The sequence below is a fragment of the Opisthocomus hoazin genome, chromosome 4 (assembly GCF_030867145.1).
Source record: "Opisthocomus hoazin isolate bOpiHoa1 chromosome 4, bOpiHoa1.hap1, whole genome shotgun sequence".
In the NCBI taxonomy this organism is placed as follows: domain Eukaryota; kingdom Metazoa; phylum Chordata; class Aves; order Opisthocomiformes; family Opisthocomidae; genus Opisthocomus; species Opisthocomus hoazin.
The window spans coordinates 76,017,103-76,037,554 of record NC_134417.1 but is presented as its reverse complement, the minus strand read 5'-3'; the positions used below and the strand labels follow the sequence as shown (position 1 = coordinate 76,037,554).

Sequence of the window (20,452 nt, the reverse complement as noted above, 5' to 3'; positions counted from 1 at the left end):
CCAGCTGGCTGGCTGGCCTAGAGGCATTTGTAGAGAGATGCTTGAACCTACATTAAACATGTACCTTCTTTTCCTTTTGGTTTTCTGCTGTTTTTTTTCCCCATTTTGCTTAAAATCATAATGAGTCAAGACCATGCTGTCTAAACTGTTCCCAGTTCCAAGTAATTTTTTTAATTTAGTACTACATTTGGTTTTCAGACCAAGAAATACAGCAAGGTTGACCTCATAAGCTTAGCCAATAAATACAAGAAAATGTCTCCTCCTAATTAATTAGCTTATTAACCATGATTAAATGGCCATATGGTTCATCTCACTTCGATTCATTTGCTTTCCTCCCTTACTTCTGTCTTTTAGATCACAAGTTCCTCTCCCATAAGAATCCCTGCTCCTTTTGTGTTCCATCCTTCTGTGTTTTCCTCCCCATATGACTCGTTAATACAGACAGCAACAGAGAGGATATGTACAGAGCTTTTCACTTACAGAAAGCAGTATGACAACAATTAGTAATTCTTCTGCACAGTAAAGAAGTGTGTGTATCTGTCTGTATGTTGTTTAACTTGTAGCAAAAGAGATGAAGCTCACCTGATGTAGAGTTAGAGATAGGAATAAAGGTCAAGAGCTGTTGGACTTCAGATATGTGTTTAGTATATTAAACAGTAGTTAGCAGTAGAAAGATTTGAAAGAAGATGAAGATGAAGATCACTTTCTATGATTCTATGATTCCTGAATCATTGCTAGATGTTGATATTCATATTGTTGCTGCAGTGGAGGCAGAATGTAACAGTGATTAAGGAGGAGGTGGAAAGACTCACTGTAAGTGCTGAGTGGCACTGCAGAAGGGAAGCAAAGAGAGGAAGCTCTTTGGTTTTATGTTTTTTGAGGCAGGCACATTTAGCGTTAGAGGCTGGGTAAGAAACCATGCCACTCTTCCTTTTAAGCCGTTGAAAGGTTTCTATCTATGGCTGCTGGGGAGGGACAGGACCAAGAGTTTTGCTTTTTGGTCTCTCTTAACAAATTCCTTGTATTATGCCATTGCCCTTGGCAACTGGTGAAGGGTCACATATTCCTGTGAAAGGGGAAAGCGAGTTTCATTGCTAAAAGCCTGTTTTAAAAATACAATACTTGGGAGACTACCCTGGCATCCTAGAAACTGAGCCTTCATGTTTATCCATGAAAGAAGTATGTGGGTATAGAAGTGGTTTAAATGCCTTAATTCTGCCACTCTGCTGATCAACCTCTGCCCAGACTGGGAGTGAATGGGGTGACCCTCAAATTTACTTACCACAGCTAAACTTTTTCATTTGAGTTTTGGAGCAGGTTTTGTGTTTGTGTTCTTGTAATAAGAATAACTTAAGGGCAGTGGCTTTCAACCTCTTTTCATTTGTAAACCCCAGCTGCTTTCCAGTGGCTTTGCAGACCCTGTCAGAAATCTCACAAATGCACGTTGCTGTCTAACATGTTTTAATTATTTTTTCTGAGTTCACGGATGCCTTTAAACTGGCTTGTATTTCTTGGAGGAGGAGGTGAAGAAGGTGCAAAGCACAGTTTGAAAAACTGTGCATTAGGAGGCTCATTCTGGAAGTGACAGTTTATTTCCAAACAACCTCAAAAAAAGCATTTGGATTATTTTATTTTGTGTTTGCTTTTTTTTTTTTTATATCTATGAAACTAATCCTTTTCCCCTCTCAAAAACATGAGTGTCCCTGCCCCCCCCCGAATAAAATTAGAGAACTCAACCTGAATTTATTTAAAATCTTACTTTCATTCTCCTCATGAGACCAAATTTTCATAATTTTTTTTTCCTCTGCAATCACGAGGGCTGTAAAAATGACATAGTGGAGTCATATGATGACTTGATTCTAAGAGCTAGAATTTCAGAAGAACAGTCATTAGAGCACTGCCAACACAGTTTTGAGCAGCCAGCACTGTGCTGGCTTGAATCAGATATCAATCAATAAACCAGAGGTGAAAGGCGCTGCTGCTCATCCTGTTTGAGAACTCCCTTTTCTTTATTTACCATGCAATGCAGCAGCTAGGATTTCTTCAAAACACATGAAGGTCAAGTGTCAAAACAACAAGCAAGTGTGTTCTGCGCCATATTGCTGACACTGTGGTTTTATGAACTAATTCTGAGGTGCACGTTACCATTGACATACCATTGATTTGGGTTTGGACTTGAATGGTCAGCAAAGGTCTCTTCAACCCTTTACTGCCCATGAGGAACCTGGCAAACAAAGCTGGCAAAGCTTAGCTAAACTTACTTTTGACGCAAGTGTTTTTCGTGTGGTCCCTTAGTCAGACACAAAGCTTTCAGTGATGAAGTGAGCCAGTAAAATCTCTGTTAGCGTACTGAGATGTAGCTAATTATCAGTAGACACAAATGATTTTTTAAAAATGTGATTATCTGTAGTTTAACCTGTCCTATCAGTTGTGATGGATCTACCATTAATGTCTACCTTTTTCCCCCCCTTTTTTTGCCAACGTTAAGTGGCTAAAAGCCAAGGTAAGAAGTGTTATTTCTCTTTTGACCCACAGTGCCTCATGTGACTGATAGTAGAGGCTGCAGAGCCATTAAAACTGAAAACTAGCGCTCTCTTATGCTCTCCTCTGCTTTCCATAGGATATTTAGATTAAACATGCTATACTTGATTTTTTTATTTACAGTGTTTAGTGTGTGTCAATATATCTGCGATACATTGACATCTGCATTTATACATAGATACATTAATTTCTCTAACACGTGTAGTGCTTTGCTCTGAATTCAGTAGATGCCTTGATTCCCCTCACTTACATTTTTTGCAGGAGACTTCCCAGACAACCTGAGTGACTCTGCTAGTCAAAGAGCAGAGGCAAATTGAGAAATTCAGGGCCCGTGCTGACTGTGTTGTACTGTCAGTGTTAAAGTTTGATCTAAATTATTAACACCCAAATGGAGATGAACACATATGTGACTTCCCTTTAAAGAAAAGAGGATATAAGAGATTTGTGCATGAACCTGTCAATTACCTATCTTTCTGATGTCTGTTGTAAATTAATAGCAAAAATAACATTAAGCTTGTATTTAGACTCTGTATTTACTGGTGTCCGTCTTACGTGTAGCTGAAAACTTACTGTTTGACAGCTGTCTGGGAATTCTCACTTCATATTCCTATACTTAAAAAAAAAATAGAAAGCTGTCAATAATAGAGCTGCTCTGTTATAAAAATAAAATCATGTTTTCCCTTATTTCAGCATGGAAATAACCAGCCTGCAAGAACTGGCACCTTGTCAAGAACAAATCCGCCTACACAAAAACCACCAAGTCCTCCCATGTCAGGCCGGGGAACTCTGGGGTAAGAATGAAGACTGCTTGGTCCTGACTGTGTAATAGGGAGTTTTAATTGTGCAGTTGTTGGTGTTTCTTAAATACGTGAAAAGATGGCAATTGTGATTGCCTTTAGCGAAAAACACAGCTGCCTTTTCTGTATAAACCCTTTCAGCTGCATTGAGTTTATTTTCATGATGACCTTTTGAAAGAATGTTTTTTCATGGGGGAAGGATTTATTGTAGATAAGGGTAAATGAGGAGGCTATTGTTGTTCCTGATTTTTGGGAGAAATCCTTAGTGACACAAAAAGAATATCAATAAGGTTTTAACTTCAGTGGGGGAAAGATTTAATTGTTAAAGTTTTTGTTTATTCGTTTCTTAATATTATAAAAGGTATGAAATAACTGTTGGTGCCATATTTGCTGCATTTTCGAAGCAAAATTTGTGGCATTATGAACACATAGGCAACGTTCATTCTCGCAGCCTTGTGCATTTTTTTGTATGCTTAAATGAGGAAGGATTTTGCTATTCCCAAGTCCCACTGTGACCAGAGTTCCCTGTTGTAGGATCTATTTTGCTGCTGTGGACCTGTGGGGAGTCAAATCTGCTTATCTCAGTGTGCCAGCAAGTAGTTGTGGCTAGAGACCAAAACATTAACACTTGAGAAGCTCAGAGCATGTACTGTATGGTTTTGTCTGTGCAACATCTTCCAAAAAGGCAACCTAAACAAGACCTGCTACCTATATTTCACTCTCAGTCTTTCCCTTATGCTGTATGGGACTGAGGCACTGTAAAGCTGGCTGGCATGGTTGTGTTGGCTTCAGGTATGTTGTATGGGAGAGATGGAGAACTGGAAAAATGAGGAATAATGAGGATACAACAGAATGGGGATCAGGAGCAATGGTAAAGGAAAATTAGAAGCAGCAACTCCTATTGTCGAAGACTTAGTGATTTTTAATCCTGATTTGATGCTTTGCTGCTTCACGATGGCAGTGTTTGTTGTGTATTCTGCAGAGAAATTACCCTAGAGGTTTCCTCAGCATGTTTTGTGAAAATTCCCATTGCTCAAGGGCATGCAATCAGTATTCCAATTGCCTCTCTTATCCCAGCTGAGAAAGAGTTGTTTATCAGCCCTGGGAAGCTGGGTAGCACTTTCGTGTCCTCTTGGACGTTTTCTAGTGAAATAGCAACGCTGATGTACTGGTGAGCTGCCTCTCTCTAATGCTCCCCTCTGAACAAGGCAGAACTGGTTGCCTTAGCTGATGCCTGATAAGGATTCATCAGCTGAATGTCATTTCCAGATGAGTTTGACAAGAGGCAGCAGTTGGCTGAACGGGAGGAATAATGTGGGTTAGTAACAGAGATTTCTATCTGCCTTTCTTGTTCAGGAAGTACAGCTCTTGTCTTGAGCGGCCGTGTTCTGCCAAAGCATGAAATATCACAGGCATGACTAATATATGCAGAAAAAAGTGCTAGAAACCATAAGGATACTACTTTTCTCCGTTTGATCCAGAAAACAGAGATAAGCGTGTAAAATCAGAACGAGCATAGTGTGTAACACAGGCCTTTAAGTATGTGCCGCGTATTGTGCAGCTTGTCCCTCCAAGGCAGGACTAGCTAAAGGAATATGGTGGGGAGGGAGTTCTGCACATTAATCGCATGGGCTGAAAAGGCAAAGGGACTGCAGGAAGCAGGGAGAGACTGTAGAAAACCTTGGATGCTCAGTTTGGAAGTACCACAGGAGAACGAGTGAATTGCTGGAGCTTGAAGGAGGAGTGGTTGCAGTCATGCCTTGAAGGTCCTGGGGCAGAGCAAGGCCTGGGACTCGCTGTCTCTCACTCACACCCTGGTGTCAACGGGCATCAGCACCACATGGACACATTGGGGGACAGTGAGGTGGAGAGTGCTGGGCAGTGTCAGAGTGTTTTGCTCCTCTGCGTAAGGCTGGCAGAAAAGCATGGGGAAGGACTGGACTTGAGCGATGGAAATAAATTGGGTTTGACTTCTTTGGTTCTTAGGAGTTGAAGTTCTTCAGTGAAGCTGAGAACAACAAAGGAGAAACAGGCATGGCTGAACCTGAGGATGTAGTGGGGTTTTGCTTTTGACAGTATTTTTAAATTGTACAGGCAAAATAAGCAGTACTACAGAGCTGAGCAGTACTTCCTATTGACAGTGCATTCTAAGGCAGAATACTTTTACAACATTAGATTTCAAGGTTATTTCTGTTGGAAGCGCATTTCAAATCTTCCCTACTTATCTTTTTATTTGGCAGTATTTAAAGCTCTATCTCTTACAACTGGAATACAAAGTTTCTTTATTTTTCCTACGACTGATCACTTTTGGCAGATCTATAGGTGGTGGCAGTCTGCATATTAAAATCATCTAGAGTTCTTTATATAGCCAAACTAATTTACAAACACCACAGTGCATGCAAACAATTATGGTATTTCCGCTTTTTTCTTTGAGAGGTTTTAATAGTAAAATGTTATAGTTAAAATTTAGTACTGTTGCATTCCATATTGTAGAAAGGAAGTCAATAAGTTTTTTAAAATACCAGGAAGCTGTATAACGTACAAACTCAGTTATAACCAGTAATTGACAAATGGTTAAATGGCAGTAGTTTAGTACTTTAGCTGGTGCATTGCTGGTGCATTGCCAAATTCCACATCGTGCAAGGGGTCTCCTAGTTACTGGTGAGAACTGAAGAGCTCTGCAATTCAGTACAACAAACGCAGTATTCTTAAGGCAGTAATGGGTCTGGTAGATAGATCTCGAAAGATCTGTGTTACATTCCTGACTTGATGCAGTCTGCTAGGTGACCTTGGAAGTCTCTGGGCTTCACTTTCTTGGGCTGCAAAATGGAGACAGTGAAGCTCATCTGTGAAGCACTTTAAGATCTGCTTAAGTGATATGAGATTGCTTGATTATTTCGTGAAACAATGCTTCTAGGAAGAACACTGATGATTGCAAATGTAACTTGTTCTGTAAATCTTTCAGCCTTACTCCCGTCTTAATGAGCTGAATACCTTTAGCCAAGAATGCTTTTAGGATGGTTAAGCATTTGGAGGGGAGAGGAAGGAGGGAAAGAGGAAATTACAGTTATGGTGGAAGTGTTTGTCATGTGCAGTGTACTGAAAGGTAACCCTGGAATATGATGCAGGCATAACTATTGCATGTTATGTAGTTTGGGTGGTAAATTTAGTTTAGGCTTTTTAAATCAATTTATCTGCTGTAGGCTAATTTTTATGGATCTGTCTACTTTAGAGCACTTTAGAGAGTGGAATGCGACTTGTCTGTCCTGCCTGGTGGAATTTGTTTAATATACTGTAACGTGGGTCTCCGTGCAGAGATCTCTCATGAAAACTTAAGAAAACAAATGGCTTCACTACTTCATTCATTTATCCTTTTGATCTTCTGATCCTTTATCTTTCTGTCTTCAAATCTTTTTTTCCCTTGACCAGACGAAATACTCCTTACAAAACCCTGGAGCCAGTCAAACCACCAACAGTCCCCAATGATTACATGACCAGTCCTGCCAGACTGGGCAGTCAGCACAGTCCAGGAAGGACAGCTTCCTTGAACCAGAGACCAAGAACACACAGGTAGAGCATTTTCTCACTGTAACTCTTTCCTGCCTGGCATGCTGATGTTTAGTAAAGTCGCAGAAAAGCTCTGAAGCTTTGTGCCTGTTGGCTTTTTGTTGAATGGCGAGGGGTGAGTTATTCTGCCACTCTGCATTAACAGAACTTCACTGCATTGTTGACTTCTCTAACACATAGAAGTGTCTTCAGACGCTATCAAAGCCTCATCGTATCTAGCAACTTCCATAACCACAGGCCTTGTTTCATATAATCAATTTATTTTGTTCTATGGTATTTGTTTTCCAAGAACAAGCAAAACTTCAAAATTTATGCAGTTGCAAGGTAGGGGAGTGATGGATCCTAGTGGATTTAAAGCTGTGTTATTAACCTTAGCCTAAAATACACTTAAGCTTTTTTTTGTTTTGTTTTCAAGACCAGTAATTGCAAAGGGAAATTACTGTTGATTAGAAACACTGTCATGAAGGTAGTCTGAAAGAGCTGATTGATTTCCTTTGGCTAAAATGTAATGCTGGTAATCAGTGCTAGCATGACAGAAATAGAAAATAAAACTTGTTCATAGACCAGGTATTGGCATCAGCCAGTTGTTTCCACATGCTTAAGGGCTTTAATAAGAGTAGTGTGTGTTTTGGGTGAGAAGGATGTTCCAACTGTACCTTAGTTTTTTTTAATGTAATTTTTTTTCTCAAATTGCAAGGCTAGATATTTCTCTAAGCCTTCTGAGTGATTTCAGTTTTTTCAATCTGATTTTTACCATAGGCTTCAAACTGTAGGGAAAAAAACAGACAAAATAATTCAATGCAGTTAGAAGTAACACATTAGCTTATTTTTTAGAGAGCTTCTTTCTTTCTTTTTTTTCTTTTTTAACTCCCAGTAGGCAGTTAGACATGGTAGGTCACTAACAGGGGTTGAGAGAGTATTTTGGACACAGTTGATCATGAAATACTGTCAGAATGAAATAACTTCTAAATCTGGCTGCAGTGAAGATCTTGTTAATCTGTTTAGCTGGCTACTGTGAATGCTCCCTACTCTTCCTTCACAAGATCTGCTTTTATGTAGACTGCAGTTAGAAATTCAGTCGCAACCATGGTGACAAGATCAAGGTCTTCAGCAGACAGAACACTAATTTTGAAGGAATTATCCTGGCTTCCATTTCAGACCACTGATTTTCTTTTTTGTAACAGTATGATTTTCTTAAGATATATGTGAATGCTTTGAATGCTTTGTGCTTGACTCTTGACAGCACTGATTTGTAGCTACCCAAGAATGATAAATAAGCTATAATATCACTGAGTACTCTTTAATTAGCACGGATGGGTTAAAGTGGTGTTTTGGCTTCCAAACATCTTGACTACTTAGTTCTCTTTATATTATCCATTAAATCCATGTAAATTCAGGCTTTAGTCTACAGAGTGCTCTTGGATAAGAATAACGACAGGTTCTGCCTGAATCTTGATTTTTTTTTTTTTCTTCTCCCCCCCCCCCTCCCCCCCCCCCCCCAGTTCCCTTAATGAAAAGAAGTGTTACGGCCTCCAAAGGCATGTGTAGAAATGTTATCCAGTAGTTCACTAGAAGTATGTGCTGTAAAAATCTGTTGCTGGCCTCTAATTTGTATATCATATAATGGTACTTGGACAAATTGTTCCTTGGCTGTATTGTTACCTTTCAGACTATCTTAGAAACAAACTCCTCATACACAAAAAGTGTGTGCATGGGCGGGAAGAAGCATTAGATATACAGAAAATGATACACACCATACCCCAAAACACACCTCACTCCAAATGTTTTATCGTGGATGTTCTCTGTTAAAAAGTTCTCAATCTAAACTGCTGTTCTGGGCATAGAAAATGTTCCTTCAGCCAACAGCATAAATAGTCTTAAATAATTGTTTATCATTTAGGCATGAACTCTTCCAGCCTCAGCTTATTACTTTAAATTATTACAAGGCCCCTGAACTATTCCTGGAGTTGTTACTCCATTGCCTAGAACAGGTATGGTTGCTTACCTTTTTATTCTTTAAAGTATTTATTTAGGCATTTTATGCATAGTGATTTTTATCAGCTTAGCTAATTCCATTCATTAGGAGCGTAGTGCATCCAGACTTGATTAGCTATATGGAATTGTAGGTAGAGACAGAGACATTTTATAGAGGACTTTTCAATAGTCTATAATTGAGTTAGGTTAGCACAGCTCGCACAAGAAGTGTGACTGTTGATAGGCCTTTGTAGAAAATGCAGTGCTAATATTTGTGTTTTTCTTTTATAGCGGTAGTAGTGGAGGAAGTGGCAGTCGAGAGAATAGTGGAAGCAGCAGTATTGGCATTCCCATTGCCGTGCCTACACCTTCACCGCCAACCATTGGACCAGGTATGTGGGACTCTTCCCATGTTAACTTAAGGCTATAATGTCAGTCGCTTGTGTTTGCAGAGAGATTTTTACTGAATCTGATGAGGTAGAAATTGTCCTGAAGCACAGTCCTAGTCAGGAAATCTCTTATGAGTGCTAAAGTTTTAATTCTTTACCAAAAGTACTGGCAGAACAATCACTTGTAGAATAGCAGATGGTTAAAACACCTTTGTCAGTCCATGTTTTTACAAGATAATCAAGGTGGGGAAGGGATAGGAGGAGGGAGGTGTATCCTTTTAAAGCTTAAGTATATTTCTAAATGTTTATCTACAATTTGACATTTCTGGGTGCCCTGAAGAAGCAGTAGCAATGATATACGTGTTTGATTGGAACGTTGTCTTCAGAAATAACCTGCTGACTTTGCCATCTGCCAATGATTGTATGTGCATGTTCATTTTTAATTAAATAAAAGTCTTTACTTCAAGTAAAATACAGAAGATGACCTGCAAAAACAGTGCTAGCAGGAGAATTCAGGCTTATCCACCAGTGTTGTTTATGCTACCATTACAGTCTGAAATTGCTGAGTTATGATGGAGATCGTTGAGAGAGGCAGGAAAATGAGCGTGTATAAGCTTGCACAGCCATAAAGGAGAACCATGCAGGATCTCTCGGTATCAAAAGCATATTTTCTTGTCTTTAAGAATGATGAATGGTGAGAATGTGTGGTATCCTTGTTTTTTAGAAGCCAGTCGGATTATTATCTTGGTAATAAACCGACTCATTCACTTGTTCACTATCTGTGTATTTTGTAAGCACATAAAGCTAATTTTCACAGGAAAACCGTGGAGTTCTGGTGTAATGTAATTTTGCTATTGCACCTCCTAAATTTCTGTTCCTCAGATGACAAGCCTTCACTTTCTTATGCACATGTAGGCTTTCCTTTCCCAGGTGTTTCTGATCCTGCAGTGGTACAAATAGGCAGGAGATCTTACTATTGTCTGGCATCCTGTAAAAATCAGTGGGAATAAAGATCTGCAGGTACAGAACCATGTGTAGGATCAGGGCCTGAGTTTGTATCAGTGGACCGAAGTTGAATTTCTGTATTTATTTGGGAAGCCTCTCATCTGCCCGTGCTTTCTTACTTTTTTTTTTTTTTTTTTTTTAAATATATGGCCTAATTGGGAATATAAACTATTTTATTAGCACACATTTCTGTTCCTCCTCCTCCTGGAGCTCCAGCAGCACCGCCACTGCCACCACCTCTCCCGATGGGCAGTCTGATAGGTGAGACTTGTGTCAATGATGAAGTGATTGCCGTCATGCTGCATAATCAATAATCCTCCCTTCCTAATGGACTTAGTGAGGCAGTTTTTTCTTCTGTAGTGGGGGTCTACATGATTTTAGTGTAAAAATCAGTTCCGGGATTTTTTTTTTTGGTTGGTTGGTTTTAAACAAATCTAATCTCCACTAATTTCCTCTGGTTAAAGCATCTGAAGGCAAATGCACAAGGTACAGGGCAAAGGCTGACAGTTGCTTGAAATCTCTGTTCCCAATAAAGCTAAGATCCAATTAGTCTAAGTTCTCTCAGAACTCAAAATCAGCTTGAATATTGTTACTCTGCTGTATCACTCTTGCAGCTAACACTAGGCCACAACAGTTGCACTCTGGCTTAAAACCGGTGGCTGATGTGTAGGGTGATATATGTATTGTATCCTGTGGGCCTAAGGTGACTGAACAGCAGAAGCGTCTGTCACAGTGGCTTGGGTTTGATTCTGTAATGCTTCAGGCGGGTGGCAAACTGGGAGACTTGAGGATGTGAACTAACAGTTCTTGAAAAATTGCTTCAAGCATTGCATATATCTGTTAGGATGAGATCTAAAAGTAGTACTTTTCAAAACAGGCAAGAAAAAATACCTCATCCTTTCCAATCACAGGCTGATGACAAAATTCATTGACTGTGTTACGAAACTAGCTTTGGAGGCTTTGACCCACAGAACCCTTTGCACTTTCCCTTACTGAAGTGTTAAGCAAAAGTGACTTTGAATAGCATTACAGGACTGCAAACTTCTGATCACACACTGTGTGTGTGTGTGTGTCTGTGCATTTTTGTATGTATTTATATATATTTTTTGTATGTATTTATATATATTTGTATAAGATACGTACATATGTATATGAAAGCACAAAACATTTTATTGCGAAACAATTTTTGCATTTAAAAATTGTAGTGATCCATGTGACCTCAATGTGTGAGATTCATTAGTTTGCAAGGTGTGATTCTTTTCTCTATCTGTCAGAGGTTAATCCAAAAGAGAACTTAAATTGTTTCATTAACCTTGAAGTTTGTGCAGCAAGCATGTGGAGGGTAAAAATGAGTGTTCATCCTGAAGAATGAGTGGCATGTCTTTCTGTCAGCTGGCACTGGAGATTCTGATTTGTTAGTGCAAATTCCATCAACATAAAAGCATAACTAGCAAATATGATCGATAAATGTGCCAAGTGTCTGAAGATCATGACATTTGTTTTACTGTTTTGTTAGAGTGTCTTTTTATATTAGATTGGAGACAAGTTCTGGTTCACAATGGAAAGCATTTGCTTTAAGCAGAATGTGGATTTTTTTTTTCTGTGTACTTTTTAATGAAGGGTATTGCATGTAGAATAATTGAGATACGCTTAGGAGTTGGAAGCTGTTTCAATTTTCCAGTCCAATCCAGTCTCTCCAAGTAGTTCTCAACATTTCTCAAATGCCCTTTATATGAGTGTTAGTTTATGTCCTGTGTGTTTTTTCTCATTATTGATTTATAACAGGGGTGTTTGTTTTCTGTTAATCTCCTGTTACTGGCCTTAAATTATTGGAGACCTGTAATCAACTATTTCCCATGTTCTGGGCTTTTTTCTGTTTTCTGCATTCTGTCCCAAGTAATGCTCTGCTTAAGTCTTTTCCTTGGTTCCTCTGGCTAATGCTTTTCAGCTGCTCCGGGTTCAGCTCCTGGTTCCCAGTATGGCACAATGACCAGGCAAATCTCGCGACACAACTCTACCACTTCTTCAGCATCTTCTGGTGGATACAGACGGAATCCTTCTGTGACTGCCCCATTTTCTGCTCAACCTCATGTTAATGGCGGGCCTCTTTTTTCTCAAAATTCAAGTAAGCTTCTGAGCTCTGAAATCACGAACTGTTTTGAGCAAAATAATTGTAAAAGCATGCATGGCATTTTAATTCATTTATGAAGAGCGTCAATCAGATTACTGCTTTATTTCCTAAAATAGAAGGAAAAACAAACAAGACAAACCATATTGAAGTTGTACAGTGATTGCACCATATGCAATTATACTGTTTTCCCCTCTGACTTGTTTGCTGTTACTCATGAGAAGAAATTATGATGATTGCCTATCTAATTATAGGCACATTATACTTAGCATTTCAGGTGTGGTTGGAGAACATGAACTAAAACCAGATTTTTTTTTGCAGGAGACCTAATATGATTGTAGTACAGTCCCTCCGCTACTGGGCTAGTGGCAAGAGAGCACTGTCAGAGTACAGTGCTCATCTAACAAACTTTTCCTATTACACAGTTCCTTCTTGTCTGTGTCTCTTTTCTATATCCTTTCCTGATTCCAAGTTTCTCCTTTGTTCTTAGTTCTAAGCTTGACTGTTAAAGAAGAGCTCAGTCTCTTGCTGTTTAGTGGATGACTCCTCTGTGCTTCCATGCTAGTAGCAGTATAGGTGGAGATGAATGAGGGAAGGGATGGATGCCACCGTTTTAGTGGTTTTAGTCCGCAGCATCATGCCTACCTACCCAACAGGGCAAATGAGGTTCTCTGCAGAAAGATCTGCAAAATAAGGATCTGCCTGAGTGTTGGTAGAAAGCTGCTTCTGTCAGGAAACTTCTTCCTTCCCATTTCCAAGATTTTTGACCAGATACACGTACAGCAGTGGTAGCCCTCTAATGCTTTCTAGTAGCGTTCTTCAGCGTGCCAGCTCTTTAAACATCAGAGTGATATTTCTGTTAAAAAGAAATGTTGATGTTTGGGCTGAAGATCACTTTGGACCAGTCTTTGCTGTTGTGTACTTACTTTTAAGGAAAGCATGCATGTAAAATATTTGAGACGCTGAGGTGAAGAGTTTTCTCAGTGGTTTAGAAGTATTGTGTTTATCAGAAAGCATTTTTATATGCAGACACAGTACCTGTCTATTTCTTTTTTCCAGTCCTGATTTTCTTCCCACTCTTTTCTCATCTGTGCTGGCCCTTCCTTTTCCTCCACGCTCTCGTTCCCCCAGATTAATTCACCATAACAACAGAAACTCCTTCCTGTTTGAACAGTTGTGTTCTGTTGAATAACCAGGGCTTTACTTCTGGAAATAGTTCAGTTGTCTTCAATGCTGTGCACACCGCTGTTTCTGAACATTTTACTTTTGTCCAAAGCAATTTTTTGCTCAAATGCAGATGCTGTTCCTTAATCTAGCCTCTCTGGTGTTTTCAAAATACTGATTGCCAGCATTTTTTAAACAGTATTTTGATGGGTGTGTTTTTCTACTTTAAACTGTTTTCCTCTGTTTCTGTAACTGGTGATTTTTTTTAATTTTTTAATGCAACTGTCTTGACATTAAATCCAGGTCCCATGTTTCCTTAAGGTTTTACTTTTCTTGCTAACAAATACTCTGTTTTTTCTTAGATGTTTACTTCAATTTTGTGAGAAAGCTGTTTGTTCTCCCTCTTTTATTGATCATTTCTCCCATACAGTTTGTTTGATTATTAGTTTTGTAATGAACTAAATACTCCATTTTTGTTCATCAAACATTAATCTTAGTTATGGCTTTATTTAAAACTGTTGCTTACTTGGAAGTACAGAACCTCTTTCAAATTTGGTTCCAACTGGATTACCCTGCTGAATACCTTGCTTCAGTGCAAGAGAATTTCCACTGAGAAGGGGCATAGTATAAACAAATGAGTTGATGTTTTGTTGGGTTTTTTCTTTTATTTTTTTTTCCTTCCCCCCCTGCCTTAAGGGGAGACGTCCTGTGGAGGGAAGAGCTGAACACCTCAGCTGTCCGCCCAGCATCTCCGAGCACTGGTGCCGTGTGCCTCATATCTTACTACTCACTGAGCAGGTACACACTGCAGAGAAGACAAGCTTGCAAGTCCTTCCTGGGGAGCTCTGTGCACCAGTGTAGCGGGTTGTAGCTCTTGAAGCCTTTGCCAGTCTCTTAGGTTACCAAGTGCCTCTAACCACAGAAGACTTAATTTAAAATAAAACTGGATTCTGCTCCAAACCCATGTGGTTTTTCTACCAACAGGCAACAAGTTTGCTTTTTCTATGTAAAACAAGAACATCATAAGCCAAACCACTGCCCCCTGCCCCAGCAGAACAAGATCATGGGAGGTGCTCTCTGTACAGATATTAAGTATTATGTTGCAGCGTTGTTTCCTGTGTAAAGTAGTTGCCTTTGCTCTGTGTCAGTGCTGCTTTGCTGCACTTGATGTTATTTTAGGGGAGGAGTCTAGAATCCTGCGAAACATCACCTCTACTTCTAGTACCATACTTTTAAAAGATAACCACCAAATTTGAGTAATCCTTATTTGGCAGCAAGACAAAAAGCTTAGTTTTATGTGCTCCCCAAGTGAAGCGGAGCAAGTCCCTTCACACATGCACCTTGTGAGCTTCTGAACACACAGCCTGCGCTCGGCTTTTTGTTCAGCTAAACACAGGGGCATGCTTTGCTTTTTGATCCTTGATTACCTAACCACGAATTCAGCCTGGTTGGAAACACAAGCTTGAAGAAGGTTCTTCCATGTTTGTGTTCTTGTTGTTCTTTACATACTTTGTTTTGTGGTCCGCGTTACTGATGGTTGCTTTTGTTTGTTTCCTTTTTTTTTTTTTCCTTTGTCTGCGTGACTTTCCCCGATATGGTGTGTGTGTGTGTTGCTGCCAGTTTCTATTGCTCCACCCCCTCCCCCTATGCCTCAGTTGACTCCACAGATACCTCTCACAGGCTTCGTGGCCAGGGTGCAGGAAAACAGTAAGTTTGGACGAGCTGAGCTGTTAAAGGGTAGAGCCTACTTTCTTCTAGCATGCATGGCTGGCAAGTCAGACTCTATTTTGTTTCCTTTTCCAGAAGCTAATACCATCTTGCATTCTAGTGTCAATATGCTATTGGAGCTGAAGGGCACACTCTTCAATATTTTATAATGTGCATGATTATTACTGACCCATTTAAGTGCTGAACTGCAAATTTATTGTAGAAATACAGTGTGAAATATGTGGCATCTGCTTGGTGTGAATATAGAAATGTATCTTAATTAAAAATACTAATTTCATGTTGAATCATCCTGCCTGAGGCTTTTTCACTAGGGAAAATTGATTAGTTTTCATTAGAAAGGCTTATGTAGACTGTCAAAATGTGTACTGTGTAGCCATTGACTCTAATACTGTAGTAGTTTTCAAGCTGTACAGTCAATTGAAAATGTGCAGTCTTAGGATCTACTGTCATCACAAAGGAACTTGTAAGGTATTTCTCCTCTTGTCAACCTTTCATTCTCCATTTCTTTGTGTTCTCTAGCCACACTTCCCTACTGAGCTTCTTGCGGCATAGCTCTGCTTATTAGGTTTGTGAGGGATATGCTCCCTGGCTATGGATCTGTGCTGCAAGGTGTTTTGTACTGGTAACTCTGCTTTTACCATTACTGCTTGATTCATTTCAGGTGAGTGTTCCTGTCCCGAATGCTAGTGCAGGTGTAAAGTGGTGTTCCTGATCTGGGGGCATCTTTGCTGTAGGAGTACATTGCAGTTTTGTACACAACAGAATGAATGCAGTGTAGTTGGGGCATGAAGTAAGCGTAAAATGTTTTTAAAGTGTTTAGGAGCCGTAGCAAAGTCTGCTAGGACCTGAGGGGCTACTACTACATAGTAGCTACATAGCTCCAGCGTAGGGGGCCCCTAGATCTGACTAGTGCTGCTGTTCAGCTTTCTATTAGAGCTTTTATGTGGTCATGTTCTGAGCATTCCCCTGGAGATAGGACGCATCTCTCTGGTTCTCATTCGAAAAGAAGGTATTTTGGTGTTGTGCTAGGTAAACAGTAAGAATCATGTTGTTGTAGAATAGTATACCACAAAATTGTGTTGACAGTCCTTTCCAGAATTCAAAGCGTAGAGGTAAACCTACTGAGGATGAAGGTTACAGAATGTCTTCATTTGCAGGTAAACTTGAGAAAATTGACACCTGGTTCTGAATTGTTCCAAGTATTGTCCTCCTGGAGGTAACACAGCCCGTGGGAGAGCAGAGGTGAAAGGGACAGACTTATTCGTGTGTGCAACAACAAAATGCACGCTGACTTGTAAATGAGATTGCAGCAGAAATAGCTGAAGCTTGAAATCTGGTCTTAGGAATCGTTCCTGTTACTCACTTGCTGTTAACACAGTCCCTTGGGTTTGAAAGTTACACGAGTATGGCTTTGAGCTGCTGATGCCCCATTTCGGAGGCAGGGGTGCGTGTGGCAGTCTGCGCATACGCTCAGCAAAACTGGCTGTAGAGGCTGCTGGGTTTTGGCATTGTGTGGTAGACTTTCCTCTGCCTTGTTTTCTGGAAGAAGTCTATGGGGGAGTGGAGTTGCGGAGACGTGGGTAGGCTTGTCTTTTCCTTGTGATGAAGATCTGTGGGTTTGGAAAGCAACATCCTCTGCTCTGTGGGCTTCTTTCAGAGGAGAAGGACAGAGGGCTTAGAAACTATGCAACGCCTATTCTTTTTTCCTGCGCCCTGTGCCCACACTGTGGGTATCTCTTTCAGAGAGGTTTTCCAGTGTGTCCAGTGCCCGGGGACAACTGACTGGATGTAAATTGCTGTACTGTCACACCCACACCCAGTCCTTTCAAAAGGAGCCTGCTGGTCCCCATTTAAAGAACAGGGATATGAGTACATACAAGAGAAGATATTTCAGTTTGGAGCTGTATAAGTACTGGTCCTTTTACCCTTTCTCATTTAGTGTGGATTTCCATATGCTTCCCCCCTGCCACCTCTAGGAAAAGTAGTGCTGTGCTAGAGTCTGCCTGGTTTTAAGTTCAGAACCAGGAAAAGTCTAGGTTAAAATCCAAGAGGCAGGGGGATACTTCCACGGGGTGGCACTTGTCTAATTTTCTGTTCCATTCTCTCCCCTTGTTTAAATGTGAAGTTGAATTGTTTCAAATGTTTCCCATAAAGCCTGCAGTTTCTGCGCTAGTTAGGGTATGTGTTGGCGCTTTCACGCTTGCGTTTCCTGCCCTCTTTTCTTCTTGTCAAATAAGCAACATCATTGTTGAATAAATACAACTTTTTGCATTTATTAAGGTAAGGATTTCTCAAGATCTCAAAGGATTGTTGTTTCAATACTGTTTGTTTTTTCCTGGCTGCAGATGGAAATTAAGGGGAGAAATACATTTTGTGAAAGATGTGCCGAAACTACTGCACAAAACCAATCTATTCATAAGCAGTGGTGTTATGTGTCTGTGGTGGATTAATGAAGCCTGTGAGTGCTATTCAGTAACGTGGGCAAGACGTAGCGTTCACTCGGCCAAAGACTTTGTTAATCTGTCTCCAAGTGATATAAATGGGCTTCTGTATGGGAGAGGAATCACAAATACAGTGGCAGCCAGTCTTGCTGATGGAGAGAGCTGTGGGGTGTACAGCTCAGCTGGTCAAGTTGAAGAGGAGCTGGACTCGCAGGTGAAGCGGGAGTAGCATTAGCTCTGCAAGGGGAGAGGGTGTGCTGGATGCCAGGGCTGAGGCAGCCTCTGCCCCAGCAGCTCCTGCTGGCTTCTGCCCCCTCGCCGCAGGAGGCTTGGCTTCCCCTGCACCAGTGCAGCTGATCTGACTCTGCTGGGATGTGGGAGTTGTGCTCGAGTCTCTTGTCAGGGGGATGTGGTGAGGAGCAAAAGTTAGTCACCCCGGAGTAGTGGCCAGGCAAGCATAAGCATCATTAAAGCAAACAGAAACCCTATTTCTGATCTCCAGTGCCATCGTAACTAGCAGTAGCTAAAGCTTTACTCAGTGTTGTTCTTTCCTTGCCCTGCACCTTGGCTTTCGCCTCAAAATTAGTGTAGTGTGCTGGAGCTTACATGTTCTGCAGCACATGCCCAAGCCCGATGGCTCCTTCCAGTCAAACCCTTGCTAGAGCAGTGGTTTTCAGCCTGTGTTTTCAATGTGCAGACTCCCAAATTTCAAGTCTGTATTGCTGTGTAACAAAGTTGAGTTTAGTTACACTAGCTTCCTTTCAGTAACTTCTGGCTTCATAGTGCTTACGCCTAGGTCTGTGTGTAGTGGACCACAGTTCCGAAGGAACAGGATAAGTGACTTGATGTCTTGCATCTGAGCATGCTCTCTCTCCTTTGCTGTCAGCTGCTGTGAATGTTACTGAAAACTAATTTGATGAACTGATATTAAGAGTGATTTGTACCATAATGCCTTTCTCTTTTTCCCTTTCCCAAAGCAACTTGTAATTGTGCTGACTGGAGACTCTCAGGGCAGGGATTTGACATTTTGGATTATAAACTTAATTCCTTGAGCACTTTTTCCCCAAGAGCAGCAGCTGCCTGTTGTAGTTTTCCATTTATTAATTGAATCCTGGATATGTGCACACACACAGGCTAGTCTGCAAGATAAGGAGCAGTGCAAAGCTTTTTTTCTGCAGAAGGATTACTTGGCTTTCTCTTAGCTGGTTAAATCTTAAATACTAGTCTCTTCCCTTTTTTACACCAGATCTTTTTGTCCCCTTAATGCTAGCTCTGAGACACAAGGAATCCAAGGAAGCGATGTTCAGAAACAAATTAAAGTGATTGTTATAGACAAAGGATTTGTTAAAAAATAATCAAGCTGCTGGTCCAGTGCAGAGGCCTGTTGCTGCCTGGCTCAGAGGGTGCCACTCGGAGTCCTCCTATAGCTAACCGCTGCAGCTAGCCCCTCAGCGCATGGACGTCGGAGCAGGAAGCTTTCCTGTCTGCTGGTGTGCAGCTTATGCCCTGCAGCATGTGCTTTGACTCTAGTAGCATTTACACATAGATTTGACCACTAATAACAAATGTAGTTGTACGTTGTAGATGTTAATACAAAGCTTCTATTTCTAATCAGTGCATGGTGTTATAGTGCATGCTGTGTGTGTTGCCCCCCGACCCGTTTACTTACAGTGCACAGCCTCAGGTTTGTTTGCATCTCCACGCTGTTTTGATTTAAGAAAAAAAATAATCTCCAAACGTTTCTAGTTGCTGATAGCCCGACTCCTCCCCCCCCACCGCCTCCCGATGAGATGCCGCTGTTTGATGACTCTCCTCCTCCTCCACCCCCACCCCCTGTGGATTATGAGGATGAGGAGGCTGCTGTTGTGCAGTACAGCGATCCCTATGCAGATGGAGATCCTGCTTGGGCACCTAAAAACTATATAGAGAAAGGTAAGAGAAGCATTGCAACTCTGTGTTACTGCAGTATCATAGGATTAATGGTGTCCGGAGGGAATGAAGGACTTCGCTTGGGTCTGATGAAAACAATCATTGACCCTGCTAAGTCAGAACCTGAACCATTCTTTTATTAGTTTGACGGTGCTACACCTACTGTGATAAAATGTAATCCTTCTTTGGAAGGATTATAAAATACCTTCAAGCATTCTGGAGTGCATAAAAACCCCCTCCTTCCTTATGAGAAGCAGATGTAAATCAGATGGCTTTCATCTTTGCTGAGCCGCTGGACTGTCTGTAGCGACCTCAGGACTGCTGGGCAATCATTTAGAAATAGTGTTGCAAAAAGGCCAGAAAGTCCGAGCTCTATTTATCCCGCCAGACTGGATAGCTGGAGTGGATCGGCAGACTTTCAACTAGAAAATGCAGTGAGGCTTCCTTGGAGACTTACCAGTGACTCTAGATCAGCAGGCTATAAGCTGTACTTAGGTATGAACCCATATAGTAAAAGTCTCTTCCCATGAATAATTGAGATGCCGATTCCCTGCCTGCAGAGTTGTCTCTGTTCTGCCAAGGACCGTTTTGTCAGCAGCAGTGTTCCAGGTTTTCTCGTGCTCTGGCTGGTACTGGTGTGTGTGTGAAGTGGGGTAGGGCACCCGTGATCCCTGTGCCCGCAGAACTGCTCTGTTCCATCCTCACTCCTAGCTGGACTGTGTGCACGACGTACGCGTGGGATGGAAACAACTGACACACCGCATCGTTATTTGCTAGGCATTAAGACAT

General features: G+C 41.0%; 1 protein-coding gene across 12 annotated transcripts in view; it reads left to right on the top strand.

The window, feature by feature from the left end:
* The window catches only part of ABI1 (abl interactor 1), an 83,768-nt gene that overhangs the window by 61,508 nt on the left and 1,808 nt on the right, over positions 1-20,452 (top strand). Inside the window, exons 4-11 of one of the 12 annotated variants that reach the window (XM_009945101.2) lie at positions 2,489-2,503; positions 3,232-3,332; positions 6,768-6,908; positions 9,171-9,271; positions 10,454-10,534; positions 12,222-12,398; positions 15,186-15,272; positions 19,481-19,666. In XM_009945101.2, the coding sequence (XP_009943403.2) occupies positions 2,489-2,503; positions 3,232-3,332; positions 6,768-6,908; positions 9,171-9,271; positions 10,454-10,534; positions 12,222-12,398; positions 15,186-15,272; positions 19,481-19,666 (889 nt within the window). The remainder of the gene's footprint in view (positions 1-2,488; positions 2,504-3,231; positions 3,333-6,767; positions 6,909-9,170; positions 9,272-10,453; positions 10,535-12,221; positions 12,399-15,185; positions 15,273-19,480; positions 19,667-20,452) is intronic. The other 11 variants (XM_009945102.2, XM_009945103.2, XM_075419574.1 and 8 more) reach the window with 11 other exon arrangements.